Genomic DNA, 15,674 nt, shown 5'->3' on the forward strand with positions numbered 1-15,674 from the left:
AATAAATCAATTTATATAAAAAAAAAAAAAAAAATAAACACAAAAAAAAAAAAAATAAACACTAAAAAAAAAAAAAAATAAATAAAAATTATAAAAAAAACAAATTCAATTATTACCAAAAAAAGTTATTTTTTTTTTATTTTTAGCTTTTTAGGTTTATTTATTTTTAGCTTTTTTGGCTTTTTCTATTTTTAGCTTTTTTTACTTTTAGCTTTTTTAATTTTTAGTTAACATTACTTGGGTCCCAATAAAATCTTTTATTTTTATTTAAATGATTTAATTTTTGAATATCTTCATTTGAAATTGTAAAATCTAAATTTGAATTTTCATATACTCTTTCAGGTTTAATTGATTTTGGAATAACGACTAAACCATTTTGAATAGCCCATTTCAATAAGACTTGAGCAGGTGATTTTGAAAGTTGTTTTGAAATTTCCAATACTACAGGCTCAGTTAAGATCTCATTACCACCAGAGAGACTGCCATAAGCCTCCAATACGATGCCATTTGATTTACAGTAATTTAAAAGCTCCTCTTGGAAAAGGTATGGATGGAACTCGACTTGATTCATCACTGGTTTAATTCTACAATTTGATAATAGTTCATGTAAGTGCGATATGGCGTAGTTGGAAACACCGATAGAACGAACTTTACCATCGTCGTAAAGTTTCTCCAAAGCTTTCCAAGTTTGAGAACGTAGTGAACTCATGCTTTCACCTTTAGGTATTTCACTATATGTGCCTGGGTAATGAATTAAATAACAATCTAAATAATCCAATTGTAATTTCTCTAATGATTCTTGAAATGCTTTCAATGCATTCTCATATCCATGTTGCCAAGTACCAACTTTGGTTGTAATAAATAATTCCTCTCTCTTTACTTTACCTTCTTTAATTAATTCTTTAATTGTATCACCAATCTTTTTTTCATTTTTATAATAAGATGCTGTATCAATATGTCTATAACCTAAATTTTTTTTTTTTTTTTTTTTTTTTTTCAATGAAAATAATTAATAATTAATATATTAATTATATTTTTAAAAAATTGCTTTTTTTTTTATTTTTTAAAAAAAATAATTACTAACCTTGTTCAATTGCAGATCTTACAGATTTTTCAATATCACTATCATCGGTTAAATAAGTTCCTAATCCGATAACTGGAATTTTAATACCATTATTTAATTGAATTGTTGATTTAATAGATTCTGACATTATTTTTTTAATCATTAAAAAAAATTTAAATAAATTATTATTATTATTATTATTAATATTACTATTGGTGAGTGTTTATAAAAAATAAATTAATTTTTTTTTTTTTTTTTTATTCAGGGTGTGGTCCTATTTATATTAAATTTTTACAAAAAAAAAAAAAAAAAAAAAATAAAATTGAAAAAATAAAAATCTTTTTTTTTCAAAAGCATTTCGATGTTTCGAATGTTCTTCTTTTTTTAAAAAATAATTGTTTTTTGTTTTTGTTGTGTGTCAATATAGAGAAGTGAGTTGGAGAATATTTTTTTTTTTTTTTTTTTAAAGAACTACAGTCTAAAAAAATTTTCTATTTTTTAAATTTAAAAAATTCTTTATTTCTTTTTTTTACTTGTTTTTTTATTTTATTTTTTTTTAAAGAACTACAGTTGGATCCCAACAAATTCTTTTTTCATTGCCCATAGAATCTAATTTTTCCATAATTTCATTTGGAATTTCAAAATCATATAATGAACAATTTTCTTTAATTCTTTCCGAGTTTGTTGATTTTGGTATAACTACAATACCTTTTTGTAATGCCCAACGAAGCATTAATTGTGCTCTAGTTTTACCTAAAGATTTTGCATATTCTACAATAAGATCATCATTTAATTTCTAAATAAAAATAAAACTAAATTAATAAATAATTTTTTTTTTAAAAAAAAAAAAATAAAAAATAAAAAAATAAATAAAATTTACTTCACCACGAGTTAATGAAGAATAAGCTTCTAAAATTATATGATTTTTTTTACAAAATTCAAATAAATCTTTTTGATATAAGAATGGATGAAATTCAACTTGATTTACAGCTGGTTTAATTTGTAAATTTGGTGATGATAAAAGTTCAGTTAAATGATTGATTGTATAATTTGAAACACCAATTGAACGTACTTTTTTATCTTTGTATAATTGTTGAAATGCTTTCCAAGTTTCAGCACGAGCTTCTGAATTCTTTGGTGAAGAAGGTTGATTACCAGCTTGACCAGGCCAATGAATTAAATAAAGATCAACGTAATCCAATTGTAATCTCTTTAAAGAGTTATTACATGCTTCAATTGCTTTATCATAACCATGTTCACTTGTACTTGATTTCGTAGTAATAAATAAATCTTCTCTCTTTATTTTACCTTCTTCAAATATCTTTTTTAAACAATCACCAATCGCTTCCTCTTGTCTATAAGATGAAGCTGTATCAATTAAAATATATCCATTATCAATTATTGCTTCTCTTAAAACTCTTTCCATATCAATTGATTTAATTTGATATGTACCAATACCAAATAATGGCATTTCAATACCATTATTTAATTTAATTTTTGATTTTATATTCATTATTAATTTTTTAAAAAAATAAAATAAAATAAAAAAATAAAAAATTAAAAAAATGAAAAAAATAAAAAAAAAATAAAATAAAAAATAATTTAATTTAAAAAAATAAATATTTCCATTATTATTTGAAATTTATTTGAAATTTATAAACCTTTATTATAAATAAATTCTTTAATTATATTACCATTTTTATCTTTAATATTTCTAAATTGTGGTTCTAATGAATCTGCAGAAATTGTTGATTCTTGTGGGAATAAAGCAATGGCGGCAGGTAAAGATGTATTAAAGATTGCTGCTATGACTGCTAAATTTAAAGGCATTCTAACTTTTGGATATTTTTTAACAAATGAAGTTCTTTCAAATAATCCCATTACAATTGGTGGTAATAATAATGCTGGAAATGATGTTGCTGCTCTTGAAAATGCAACTTTATAAACTGCTGATTTACCTGCTTCTTTACTCTTTCCATGAATTACACCATCTTTATCTTTAATATCAATACCATTACTAAAAATATTAATTTGTGTTTAATTAAATTAAATTATTAATATTCATTTTTTTTTTTTTTTTTTTTTTTTTTTTTTAAAAAAAAATAATAATACATACACCATTTCATTACCTCTCATAATTAAAACATTTGCAATACCAGCTGATGTTACAGCAGTGAATGGTACCATCATTCTAAGAGCACTTGAGATTGTTTTATTTTGAATATTTAATTTATTTACACCCCAACCTAAACCAACTGCTAATGAACAAGAGATACCAACTGCACTTGCATAAGCTTCTAAAATTTGTTTATTTGACATTGTATTACTTGCATTTCTATTGGCATGATTTAATGCTATATTATATGATTGATTAATCCATTGCCAAAATATAGTTGTACCAATTGATGCATTTGGTAAAATTAAACCTGCACAAATTATAACATTAATTGGTAAAAATGCTGAAACACGAAATGGTAAAAATATTGGTTTACCTGTATCTGGATGAATTGTTGAATCCAAAACTTAATTTAAAAAATAAAAAAATAAATAAAAAAAAAATTAATAAATTAGTTTTCTTTTTTTTTTTTTTTTTCTTTTTTTTTTTTTTAAAAATTAAGTTTCCTATTTACTTTTTTTTGCTTTCCATAATTCATCTGAATGCTTTACTGGGTCAACTAAACCTTTTTTAAAATTATCTAATAATGTTTTTGATTGACTTAAATCTTTTTCTGTTGCAAATAATGTAGATGGATCAGTAATATCTCTAAAATTTTGATATCTACCATAAAATGTATTATTATCATATTTGTTTGAAACTATATTTTGATTTTTTTAATAAATATATGAATATATGAATCATTTTAAAAAATGATGATGAATTAAACAGATTAATGATTTGTTTAAATTATTTATTTTTTTTTTAATTTTTTAAAAAAAAATACTAACCACCGTCAAATACAGGAAAAGAATTTGATGTCATTTTTTTTTTTTTAGAAATAAAAATACCTTATATATTTATAAATTTGTTTTTTTGATCAAACACTTATGTGAGGGAAAAAAAAAAAAAAAAAAAAAAAACATGAAAAAAAAAAAAAATTATCGTTTTTTTGAAATTTCAAAATTTTATGAGCTTTCGCAAACCAGGAAAAAAAAAAATAGGGTTGTTATTAAAATATTAAAAATTTAAAATTTTATAAAAAAATAATGTTTTGAGATTTGTAAGTTGTTAAAAAAAATACCAAAAAATTAAAAAAAAATTAAAAAAAAAATTTAAAATTAAAAAAAGAAAAATTAAAAAAAAATTTTTCTGATTAGATATTTTTAAAAAAAAAAAAATTAAAAAACGCAGTGGTGTTAAAAAAATTATTTTTAATATTTTTTTTTTTTTATGTTTGTATTTATTTTTAATCACAAAACAACTCTTTGTATTTTTTTTTTTTATTTTTTTATTTTTTTTTTTCTCTAAACAAAATTTTCTGTTCTTTACTTTTATATTTAAATTGTAAGAGTTTTTTCAATCTCATGACTATCCATAATTTTTTAATCTTTCTTGACTTTTTAATATGTGTTTAATTAAATTTTTTTTTTTTTTTTTTTTTTATTTTATTTTTTTTTTTTTCAAAACAAAATTTTTTGTTTTTTACTTTTATATTTAAATTGCAAGGGTTGCTTCAATCTCACTACTATCATTATTAACAGCTGAAATATTACTATCGTCTTCTACTTGTAAAGTTGGTGACATTTCTGGACTACTTTCATTAAATTCTTTATTTAAATTTTGATTAATAAAAATAATTCCATTTTTATCATTTTCATTTTCATTTTCATTTTCATTTTTATTTTCATTTTCAATTTCATTTTGATTTTGATTATGATTTTCTTTATTATTATTATTATTATTATTATTATTATTATTATTATTATTATTATTATTATTATTATTATTATTATTATTATTATTATTATTATTATTATTATTATTATTATTATTATTATTATTATTATTATTATTATTATTATTGTTTTTATCAACAGAATCAATAATAAAATCTAATAAATCAATTGAATCATTTGAGGTTGATTCAAAATCTAATAATGGTAATTTTCTTTTCTTTTCATTAGAGTTATGTAATGATCTAATTTCATTTGGTGAAATGATACCATCAGCAGTTGATTTAAAAATGGTTGGACTATTTTTAATTGATAAATCTTTTTTTATACCATTATTATTATTACTATTATTATTATTATTATTATTATTATTATTATTATTATTATAATCTAAAGATGCAGATAAAGTATAAATACCATGAATTGTTGGAAAAAAGCTAATACCAAAAATACCAGAACCAACTACAAAACAATAAAATGGTAAAATTTCATTAGTTGGACCCAATAAAGTTAAATGTAAAGGTGATGATGAGATTGGACCAAATCCAGATGGATTTGATGATGTTAAATTGGTTGGTACAGGATTATCCAATGCATCTCTAAGATGAATTTGAGTTGTTGCTACTTTTCCAGTTGTTATTGCAACTGGTTTATTCGATATAAACATTGAGGTTTTATAATCAATACGTGCAAAATTTGGTTCACTTTTAATATTTGAAGATGATGGTGATATACTTGGTGATGTTGATGATTGTTGTTGCTGTTGTTGTTGTTGTTGTTGGTTTATTATTACAGTTTTATTTGGTGTTGAATAATATCTTTGATTTGAAACCGGTTTCATATTTCTAATTGTATACGATCTATTTGGTGTTATTTGTTTCTCTTGTTGTCCACCTATTTTATCATTTTGCTGCTGTTGTTGTTGTTGTTGTTGCTGTAAATCTAAATCAAGTAAAGTTGGTGATGATTGACAAAATGTAGAATGTGAAACTTTTGGTGATGTTGAATAAATTTCATTATGTTGTGATGTATCTTCATCTGTTAAATCATCATCATCATCATCATCACTTTCTTTTTTTTCACCATCTGAATCTAAATCAATATCATCTTTAGTTGTTATTGGTGTCGTTGTATTTGATGAATTTTTTGAACCATTTACTGTTGTTGTTGTTGTTGTAGTTGTTGTAGTTATAAATTTTGGTTTATAATTCATTGAATTTATGAAATAATCATATAGTATTTCAGTATTTGATAGCGATATGAAATGATTATTAAAATCTATTGATAGAAATGTAATATAATCATTAATTTCAAAATCATCATTACTATCCTCTTCTTCCTCCTCCTCCTCCTTTTCTTTATCCTCTTTTTCTTTTTTTTTATCATCATGATCATGATCATGATCTTCTTCTTCTTCTTTTTTTTCTTTTTCATTATTTTTACATTTATTTTTAAAACATATTATATTAATTGGAAAATTATTAAATTGTGAAAGTAATTGTTTTATATGATCTAATGGTATATCATTATCTATAATTATTCTAGTGTTTTTATTTTGTTGTTTAATTGTTTTTAAATAATTTATTGATTTTTCAATTGATTCTAAATTTATTATTTTTATTTTTTTATTTTTATTATTATTATTGGTTGAATTACCAATCCAAATTAATATTGGTTGTTGTTGTTGTTGAGTTATTGTGTTTTTACAATAATTATATTCTCTAATTATTATCATTTCAATTAATGATAATAGTTTAATTATTATATTTAAATTTTCAAATAGAATTGTATTTATAATTTTATCAATTGTAATTGTTGTGCATGTGGATGTTGAGGTTGAACTAGTTATATTTTTTCTTTTTTTTATTAATAATAATTTTGTTGCTATGGTTTTTATACCAAAATTAATTGATATACTTATAAAATGTTTTATTCTTTTAAATATTGTGTTTGAAAATGTTTTTATTATGTTATTTGGATTCTGTTGTTGTTGTTGTTGTTGTTTGTATTGTAAATCTTTAATTTCTTCAAAATCATTTGATATATTTGAAAGTAGTACCACTATGGACCCATTTTCAGGATTATTATTATTTTTGATTTGTGATTTTAAATTATTTGAATAATTTATTAAATTTAATAAAATATCCATCGTTCATTCTAAAAATAAATAAAGTTTTTTTTTTTTCTCGAAAATTAATTAAATTTTGAAAAAAAAAAAAAAAAAAAAAAAAAAAAAAAAAAAGTTTGGTAATAAAATAAAAAAATAATTATAAATCCACTTTTTTTAATTAATTTTTTTTTTTTTTTTTTTTTTTTTTTTTTTTTTGTTTTTTTTTTTTATTATTTTTTATTAGTTTTGGATTATTAAAAAAAAATATCTTTAATGTTTTAAAGATTGATAATTTTCTCCTTTAATTTAATTTACTGTTAACAATTTAAAATAATATATATAAATTTCAATAAATTATTCTCTTTTTAAGAAATTAATTTACCATTCAAAAAAGAAACAAAATTATGTCGTGATTTCAATTCATTTCTTTTTTATTTGCGAAGATTTTTTTTTATTTAATAATAATTAATAAATTTTAATTTTTTTTTTTTTTTTTTAATTTTTTTTTTTTTTTTTTCTTTTTAATTTTTTATTTTATTTTATTTCATTTTCAAAATATTGGTATAATAAAAAAAAAAAAAAAAAAAAAATGGTATCAAATTTATTTCAAGTTAAAGATAAAATTATATTAGTTACTGGAGGTGGTAGTGGTATAGGATATGGTATTTCATTAGGATTTGTAAAGAATGGTGCAAAAGTTTATATTTGTTCAAGAGATTTTGAAAAATGTAAGAAAACAGCAGAAGAATTAACAAAGATTGGACCAGGAAAATGTATAGCAATTAAAGCAGATTTATCGAAATTGAGTGATATTAAAAATTTATTTGAAGAATTCTCAAAATATGAACAGTCATTGGATTGTTTAGTTAATAATTCAGGTGCAAATTGGGGTGAAGAATTAGAGAAATATCCAGACCAAGCATGGGATAAAGTTATGAATTTAAATGTTAAAGCTGTTTTTAATACAAGTGTTGCAGCATTACCATTCCTAAGAAAGAATGCAACCTCACAAGATCCTTCAAGAATTATTAATATTGGTTCAATCGATGGTATTAGAGTACCACGTTTAGAAACTTATGCTTATTCAGCAAGTAAAGCTGCCCTTCATCAGTTAACTAGAACTTTAGCCGATAGATTAGCACCTGAACATATTCTAGTCAATGCAATCGCTGCTGGTCCTTTTATGTCTAAAATGACTAAACAAACTTTTACACAATTTGAGGATTTGGTCAAATCTAGTGTTGCCACTGGTAGATTTGGTAATAATGAAGATCTTGAAGGTTTATTGGTATTTTTAACTTCAAGAGCTAGTACTTATATAACTGGTGCTATTATTCCTTTGGAAGGTGGTGTTTTAATTAAATCAAATCTTTAAAAAAAAAAAAAAAAAAAAATAAATAAATAGTGTTTTTGTAAATTACTTTTAATATGTACCAAAAATAAAGAATTAAAACCATTGTATGAAAAAGGGTATTTTTATAATAATTAAAACATTTAAACTTTTAATGAGATTTTTTAAATTTTTTGAATCATAAAGCAAAATTTTTTTTTTTTTTTTAATAACATCACTCAATTTGAGTGTGTTCTAGGAGAGTTTATTTGTAGTTTTTTTTTTTTTTTTTTTTCTTGTCATTCTTATATAAAGCAAAATAGACTCGGGGTTAAAAAAATTCAAAAATATCCAATAATCCTTGTTGGTCTAGTGGTGAGGATTTTCGCCTGTCACGCGAAAGGCCCGGGTTCAATTCCCGGACAGGGAGCTTTTTGAAAACTCACTCGAAATCCGAAGTTCCGGTTTCTAACTTCATTCAAATAAATTTTTAAAAAAATGAATTTTTTCGATAAACTTAAAGGTGAACTCAACTTAGGCGAAGAAGAGTTAAATAAAAAAACTATTCAAATAAGGTTATTCTACCCACATACCTTGGAATTAAATAGTAATTCAACAAAATTAATAGATAATTTCATAGTTAATGGTACTCTTAACATTGTCAGAAGACAAAAGGGTATAACAGTATTCGGTAGAATACTAAAAGAAAAATTCACATTATTACACGAGTGTTACAGCACTTTCAAGTATGAAGATTTCCCACTGCAAAAATTCATACTTTACACCCCAGGATATCACTATGTCCACTTTTACACATTTATCTGAAAGAAACACCTTCATAATCAACTCAAAATCTCTGTTTAAAAAATATAATTCAATCAACCATCAAATAATAGCAGGCGACTTCAATAACAACCACGATTGCAACAGCTTCTTCGGTACTGAATTACGTAAAATAATAGACCAAGACATGCTACTAGATACTGGTATTGAAGAAAACACTCCAACATTTCCAAGATCAATGAAGAGACTAGATAGAATCTACTGTCATCCAACACTACTAAACCAAAATTCAAAACTGGTAGTCCACAACACAGTATTTAACAAATCAGATCACTTTCCCATCACAATCACAATACAAACCAACAGAGAAACAACAACAACAACAACAACCAAACTAGAAAGACTCCCTTGGACATTATGTAAAGAAATTCTCAACAACAAACATATACATGATGGGTTATCAGAATTAATCAGTAAGAACAAAGATAAGATCAAATCAGTGGAGGAATGGACGAAATTTAAAAATAATGTCATCAGAGATTATTTAAAAAAAGAACAAAACAAAATAAAGAAAGAAAAGAACAAAAGAAAATACGTAATCCACAAATTACTTGGAAATTGTGATATCATTCCAAAGATGAGAAAAGAACTCAATGAAGAAATAAGTAGAATATTAGAAGAAGAAAGAAAGGTAAAAGCATGGGATATCAAATTAAAACTCCACCTGCATCAAGAAACACCAAGCAAATACCTCACAAGTATCCTTAAATCCAGAGCCAAAGATAAATCAATATTCCAAATAAAAGATAAAGATAATAAGACCATATCAGATAAAGAGAACATAGCAAAAAGATTTGTTGAATTCTATCAAGATCAATATGAAGAGAAAGAAGATAACGAAGAAACCCACAAGAAGTTATTAGAAAAATGGGAAGTAGACGTTGATTTAATCAAGAAACTCGAGATAGACAGACCGATAAGAATACATGAAGTGACCAAAGCAATCAAAACTTCAAGTATCCACAAATCTCCAGGTTTAGACGGTATCAATGCACTATTCTACAAGTACCACATCAACTCAATAGCAAGAATATTGACTATAGCTTTCAACGACCTCCTCACAAATAAGAAAGAAATCCCCACAAAATTCAAAGAAGGAGTAATAACAACAATATTCAAAAAAGGAGATGAACTAAACATTTCAAATAGAAGACCAATCACCCTTCTCAATACAGATTACAAAATTTTAAGCAAAATTCTCAACAGTAGATTATTAGATATCACCAGTAAAATTATCAACAAATTTCAAAACGGCTTTGTTCCAAACAGGTTCATCCAAGACAATATTCAGATCATGAAGGAAGTAATAGAAATAAGTAACAAAAGAAAGAACAATACACTCATTACCTTTTACGATTTTAACAAAGCATTCGATTCAATCAGCCACAAGAGTATCACAAGAACATTAGAGCATATTGGTATCCCCCCAAAATTCACAGCGATCCTACTAAACCTACTCAAAGATACTAAAAACAAAATAAAGATCAACGACTTTTTAGTCAATGGAATAACAATCAGAAGAGGAACAAAACAAGGAGACCCAATATCACCAACAATCTTTGCTCTAGTTTTAGAACCACTTCTAATAGATATCATCAATGATAATACAATCAAAGGCTTCACTCTACCAAATTCCAAATCATTAAAACTCACTGCATTTGCTGACGACATAGCAACATTTACAAACTCCACTGAAGAACTAATGAAAATTAATACTAAAATCCAAAAGTACTGCTCAGCAACATCATCATCGTTAAACAAAGAGAAAACAGTAATGATAGCAATAGGAGATATACCACACGATCTACCATTCCAAGAGAGTACAGTCCCAGAAAGATATCTTGGCCTCAATTTCACCAAAACAGGTTTAAATTCAAAATACAACACTTTAATCCAAGAAATGAAAAACAATCTAATCAAATGGAAATCACAAGCAATAACGATGAAGGCAAAGATGACAATTCTCAAAACATACGTTCTATCCAAATTAACATACCATCAATACATGGATAATCTAAATGAAGAACAAATTGAGGAAATCAATAACATGACCAGATGGTTCTTATTCTCCTCAGTTAAGAATACATATACAAAAGAGAGAAAATACAAAACTATGATGAAAATAGACAGAGCATATGCAGATTGGAAAGAAGGAGGCATAAAATTATGGGATATAGAACTAAGACATATAGCATTCAAAATCTGGTACATGAACAGGCTACTCCATAACAACTACAACAACAACAACAATACCTTACAAGAATGGTACATGGAGCAATTAAGTAGAAAAAAAGCCCACACTTCAACCCTCAACGATATGTGCAGACACTGGGGTGTATTCAGAGTCAAATTTTACCAAAACCATCCAAAGATAAATGAACTTCCAGACTGTATAAGAAACGACAATGACGAACCACTAAAACTAAAAGAAATTTACGAACTCATGATCAAAGACAGACACCCAACACCAAGAAGAACAGAATGGCAGAAGTTATGGGCGGTGAGATACAACACAGCAATACCCAAAGTATTCATAAACATCAACAGCATTTCTCACCAAAAAGGTAGAAACACCCTCTTCAGATTCTTCTCAAGATCACTTCCAGGTATCAACCACGAAAGAGACACCAGATGCAAGATCTGTGGCCACCTATTCAGAGACCCTTATTCTCACCTCTTCACTCTATGCCAAGATATCCTAGATATTGAAAAAACCATCATATCAACAGTTAACAAATTATCATTCATCAAAATCCACAGATGGTCAATGGATACCTTAGACATATCAAAATACAACAGAACTGAGAGAATCTTCCCCAATCTCATAGGAATAATAGCACACCAATTATGGAAGATAATCTGTCACAAATTGTTCAACACTGATGAAAGCAAACCAGAGCCAAAATTCGAGCAAAAGGTCATAGAAACAGAATTACTAAATCTCATCGAAACTGAAAAATTCATCACACTAAAGAAAATCAAACACGACGAAGCAATACTAAAAAACACCAATCAAGATCTTCACAAATACAAATTCAACAAAGCCTGGCAAACCCCAGTAGTTCCGAACCCTCTTCCAATTTAAGTAGTAGTAAAAAAAAAAAAAAAAAAAAAAAAAAATATAATATAGTTAAAAAATTTAATACAATTGAATAATAAAAATAAAATCGTTTAACAAACACCGCCGAAAAGACACAAGGACATTCCTTGAAGGTCTGATCACAGGTAAAAAAAAAAAAAAAAATTCAAATAAATTTTATAGGGTATTCCGATTCACTTTGATCCTGATATATTTGAGGAGGTAATCAGTGTCGATGGGTGATAAGGTGCTGGTCTATTTGCTTCTTATTCAAACTCAATATCTAAAAATCTAGATGATAATCTTTTTCTTGAATTGATTTTGCCAACTTTTGTGGAACGGGAAGGATTGAATTTGTTTCTGATGCGTTTATGAATTGGTTAATCACCAGAGTGTTTTCCCTCTGGTCAATGTTTTTTAAATATTGATTAAGGGAAATAAATAAAACAGTTATTAATAGGTTTATTATGAATTGTTAATTATTTAAAATACAATTATAATTTTAGTTAGGTTTAAATGCAGATATTATATTAGTTTAGATAATCTAATACAGAATTTTAATCTTTTTTAAAAAAGAAAATGTTATTACTATTATTATAAGTATTCTGATATTTTTTTTTTTTTTTTTTATACAATTTTAAATTTTAATAAATAAATAATTAAATAATAATTTTTTGGTTAAGGAAATCGTTTGGATCTTTTGAAATATTCTATTTAAAAAAGTTTTTTTTTTATTTTTATTTTCAATAGTTAAAGTTTATGATAAATATTAATTAATAAATAGGTTTATTTAATAAATTTTAATTTTTAAAATGAAGATATTATTTTAGTTAAGATTTTCCTGTTTTTGTGGATGCATTTTTTTTTTTTTTTTTTTTTGATATAAATAAACTATTGTAGTATACAATTAGTATGTTATTTTTATTTATTTATTTTAGGTTTTTTAGTTTTTGTGAATTTAAAATAGTATGTTATTTTAGATTAGGTAATTAATAATTAATTGGTGGTGTAATTGTTGGAATTGGTTCATTTGCGTTTATGCTCCATTCTTTTTTAAATTTTTTGGATGCATTTAGAAAATCGGAACTTCGGATTTGTAGGGATTTTTCAAAAAGCTCCCTGTCCGGGAATTGAACCCGGGCCTTTCGCGTGACAGGCGAAAATCCTCACCACTAGACCAACAAGGATTATTGGATATTTTTGAATTTTTTAACTCCAAGTGGATTTTTTTGGACAAATGCCTAAAAAATTAAGTGAAAAATTCAAAAATATCCAATAATCCTTGTTGGTATTGTGGATAAAACTTAAACACAAAAAAAAAAACAATTCAAATATGTCATCAACATCAATCATGAAGCTGATGATAAAATAAAAAAAGATTTAGAAAAAAATTTGGACAAAAAAGATGTTTTAATCAAAAGTAATAATACAATTCAAAATTCGAAACAAAAAAAAAAAAAAAAAAAAAAAAAAAAAAGTAAACTAACCCCTCTTTTAGAGACCCTGTAAAAAAAAAAAAAAAAAAAAAACTAAAAATAAAATGAGATCTAGCATCTCAAGGAGAAGCAACTAATAATTGCGTTATCCAATTCAAAAAAAAAAATGGATTTTTTTTCCTATTAAAAGACTTATAAAACAAATAAATAAATAAATAAATAAACTATTTTAAAAAGCCATCTTTTTACTTTATTGTAATTTATTATTTGTTTCGTTTTGAAAAAAGTAAACTAACCCTCTTTTAGAGACCCTGTAAAAAACTACAAATAAAATGAGATCTAGCATCTCTAGGAGAAGCAAATAATAATTGCGTTATCCAATTCAAAAAAAAAAAATGGATTTTTTTTCTTCAATTTAATTAAAAAATCGATTTTTTTTCATTTTTTGTTAATTTTTAATTTTTTTCATTTCCTGCATCTTTTTATATTCGACAATACCAAGAATGAATTTTCAAAAATATTTTCTTAAACAACCAATCATGTTTTGGGCATAAAAAAGCTCAATGATTTTACAAATTAGTTATAATAAAAATCACAAAGAATGAAATCAGTGATAATGGTGTTGGTGATAATAAAGAGATTAATATAACATTCATATATAAATAATATATAATGAACAAGATAAATATTATAACAATTTCTAAATTTAATTTCAAATCAAACAGAATGGCCTACCACGGCAAACTTAATACCTACACTCATTTCCCCGATCCTTAATTAATAGTTTTTTTATGGATTTTAATTTTAAAAATTAAGAAGTTATCCCTATTTTAGTATAATTATTATTTTTGATATTATTATTTTTTTTTTTTTTTTTTTTTTTTTTTTTTTTTTTTTAATATTGATTTCTCCTTTAAAGGAAATAAACAATAATTAATAGTTTTATTTAGAGATTTTAACTTTATTTTGTAATTCAGTTTTTCTATTTTGGTTTGAATTTTAAAAAAAGCAATTTAATTTTAAAATAGTGTTGTTGGTTTTGTTATTATTATTATTTATTTATTTTTTTTTATATGAATTGGTCGAATGAGATGAGATTCGGCAGCACTGATTCTGGAATACAATATACTTTGCAAGTTAGTTTTCTTAGTTTGATTATTTGTAAATGGAAATATTTTGGGTCGTTAAAATTACTTGGATCTTTTGAAAGAGATAATTTTAAGTCTTTTGTTTTTTTTAAATATTCTAGGATTCCTAGTTTGTACCATTTATTAAGTAAGATCGAGTATGAGAGGTTTTCATCTTTAGACGGTTAATTGCTATAAAATTGCGTCCAGATGTTAACGAAGTATTCTTATTGGAATCTAAGGTTTGTTTTTTTTTTTTTTTTACCTAAAAGCGGTGTATTGTTATATTTTATTACATTTTTAAATTTTTAGATTTTTAAATTTTTAAATTTTTATATTGTTATATGTTGATATTTTTGGTTATATTATGATTACTACTACTTGTTTTTTGAATCTAAGGTTTGTGCATATAGAAACACTAAAAAATTAAAATTTAATTTACCAATTAGATTTTTTTTTTTTTTTTTTTGATATAAATAAACTATTGTAGTATACAATTAGTATGTTATTTTTATTTATTTATTTTAGGTTTTTTAGTTTTTGTGAATTTAAAATAGTATGTTATTTTAGATTAGGTAATTAATAATTAATTGGTGGTGTAATTGTTGGAATTGGTTCATTAGTGTTTATGCTCCATTCTTTTTTAAATTTTTTGATGGTTTCGGACCATTGGGTTTCTTTTTGAGTTTTTGTGAGGTTGTTTTTAATTGAGAATTGGTTAAAGTTTGATAACCTTCTTGAATATTCCAATCTTATTAGCTTGTGCCATTTTGATTTTAATATATCATAATCTAG

General features: G+C 24.1%; 8 protein-coding genes and 2 non-coding genes across 10 annotated transcripts; 4 read left to right on the plus strand and 6 right to left on the minus strand.

The window, feature by feature from the left end:
- Positions 1-223: 223 nt before the first annotated feature.
- On the minus strand, positions 224-1,211 carry alrE (aldo-keto reductase; the record flags this gene model as incomplete). The annotated part of the gene is made up of 2 exons (XM_634914.1): positions 224-966; positions 1,085-1,211. 2 exons carry the CDS (start codon positions 1,209-1,211, stop codon positions 224-226), a joined length of 870 nt encoding a protein of 289 aa, XP_640006.1.
- A 408-nt stretch (positions 1,212-1,619) lies between these two features.
- Positions 1,620-2,576, minus strand: alrD (aldo-keto reductase; the record flags this gene model as incomplete). The annotated part of the gene is made up of 2 exons (XM_634915.1): positions 1,620-1,859; positions 1,944-2,576. 2 exons carry the CDS (start codon positions 2,574-2,576, stop codon positions 1,620-1,622), a joined length of 873 nt encoding a protein of 290 aa, XP_640007.1.
- A 140-nt stretch (positions 2,577-2,716) lies between these two features.
- On the minus strand, positions 2,717-4,043 carry sfxn (tricarboxylate carrier family protein; the record flags this gene model as incomplete). The annotated part of the gene is made up of 4 exons (XM_634916.1): positions 2,717-3,080; positions 3,180-3,585; positions 3,694-3,879; positions 4,010-4,043. 4 exons carry the CDS (start codon positions 4,041-4,043, stop codon positions 2,717-2,719), a joined length of 990 nt encoding a protein of 329 aa, XP_640008.1.
- A 672-nt stretch (positions 4,044-4,715) lies between these two features.
- DDB_G0285031 (hypothetical protein) lies at positions 4,716-7,103 on the minus strand (the record flags this gene model as incomplete). The annotated part of the gene is made up of 2 exons (XM_634917.1): positions 4,716-6,838; positions 6,872-7,103. The coding sequence occupies 2 exons, from the start codon at positions 7,101-7,103 to the stop codon at positions 4,716-4,718; spliced, it is 2,355 nt and encodes a 784-aa protein (XP_640009.1).
- Positions 7,104-7,653: 550 nt separating this feature from the next.
- Positions 7,654-8,439, plus strand: DDB_G0285033 (hypothetical protein; the record flags this gene model as incomplete). Its single annotated transcript, XM_634918.1, has 1 exon — positions 7,654-8,439. One exon carries the CDS (start codon positions 7,654-7,656, stop codon positions 8,437-8,439), a length of 786 nt encoding a protein of 261 aa, XP_640010.1.
- Positions 8,440-8,752: 313 nt separating this feature from the next.
- On the plus strand, positions 8,753-8,824 carry tRNA-Asp-GUC-12. The gene has a single exon. It is a non-coding gene; the product is annotated as a tRNA-Asp (tRNA).
- Positions 8,825-8,892: 68 nt separating this feature from the next.
- On the plus strand, positions 8,893-9,219 carry DDB_G0285035 (hypothetical protein; the record flags this gene model as incomplete). The annotated part of the gene is made up of 1 exon (XM_634919.1): positions 8,893-9,219. The coding sequence occupies one exon, from the start codon at positions 8,893-8,895 to the stop codon at positions 9,217-9,219; it is 327 nt and encodes a 108-aa protein (XP_640011.1).
- Positions 9,220-9,364: 145 nt separating this feature from the next.
- On the plus strand, positions 9,365-12,559 carry DDB_G0285089 (hypothetical protein; the record flags this gene model as incomplete). Its single annotated transcript, XM_634920.1, has 2 exons — positions 9,365-12,295; positions 12,500-12,559. 2 exons carry the CDS (start codon positions 9,365-9,367, stop codon positions 12,557-12,559), a joined length of 2,991 nt encoding a protein of 996 aa, XP_640012.1.
- An 872-nt stretch (positions 12,560-13,431) lies between these two features.
- tRNA-Asp-GUC-18 lies at positions 13,432-13,503 on the minus strand. Its single transcript has one exon. It is a non-coding gene; the product is annotated as a tRNA-Asp (tRNA).
- A 1,955-nt stretch (positions 13,504-15,458) lies between these two features.
- On the minus strand, positions 15,459-15,674 carry DDB_G0285091 (hypothetical protein; the record flags this gene model as incomplete). The annotated part of the gene is made up of 1 exon (XM_634921.1): positions 15,459-15,674. A coding segment is annotated over one exon (216 nt), but the record flags the coding sequence as incomplete, so codon positions are not given.

Source organism: Dictyostelium discoideum (assembly GCF_000004695.1).
Source record: "Dictyostelium discoideum AX4 chromosome 4 chromosome, whole genome shotgun sequence".
NCBI classification, from domain to species: Eukaryota; Evosea; class Eumycetozoa; order Dictyosteliales; family Dictyosteliaceae; genus Dictyostelium; species Dictyostelium discoideum.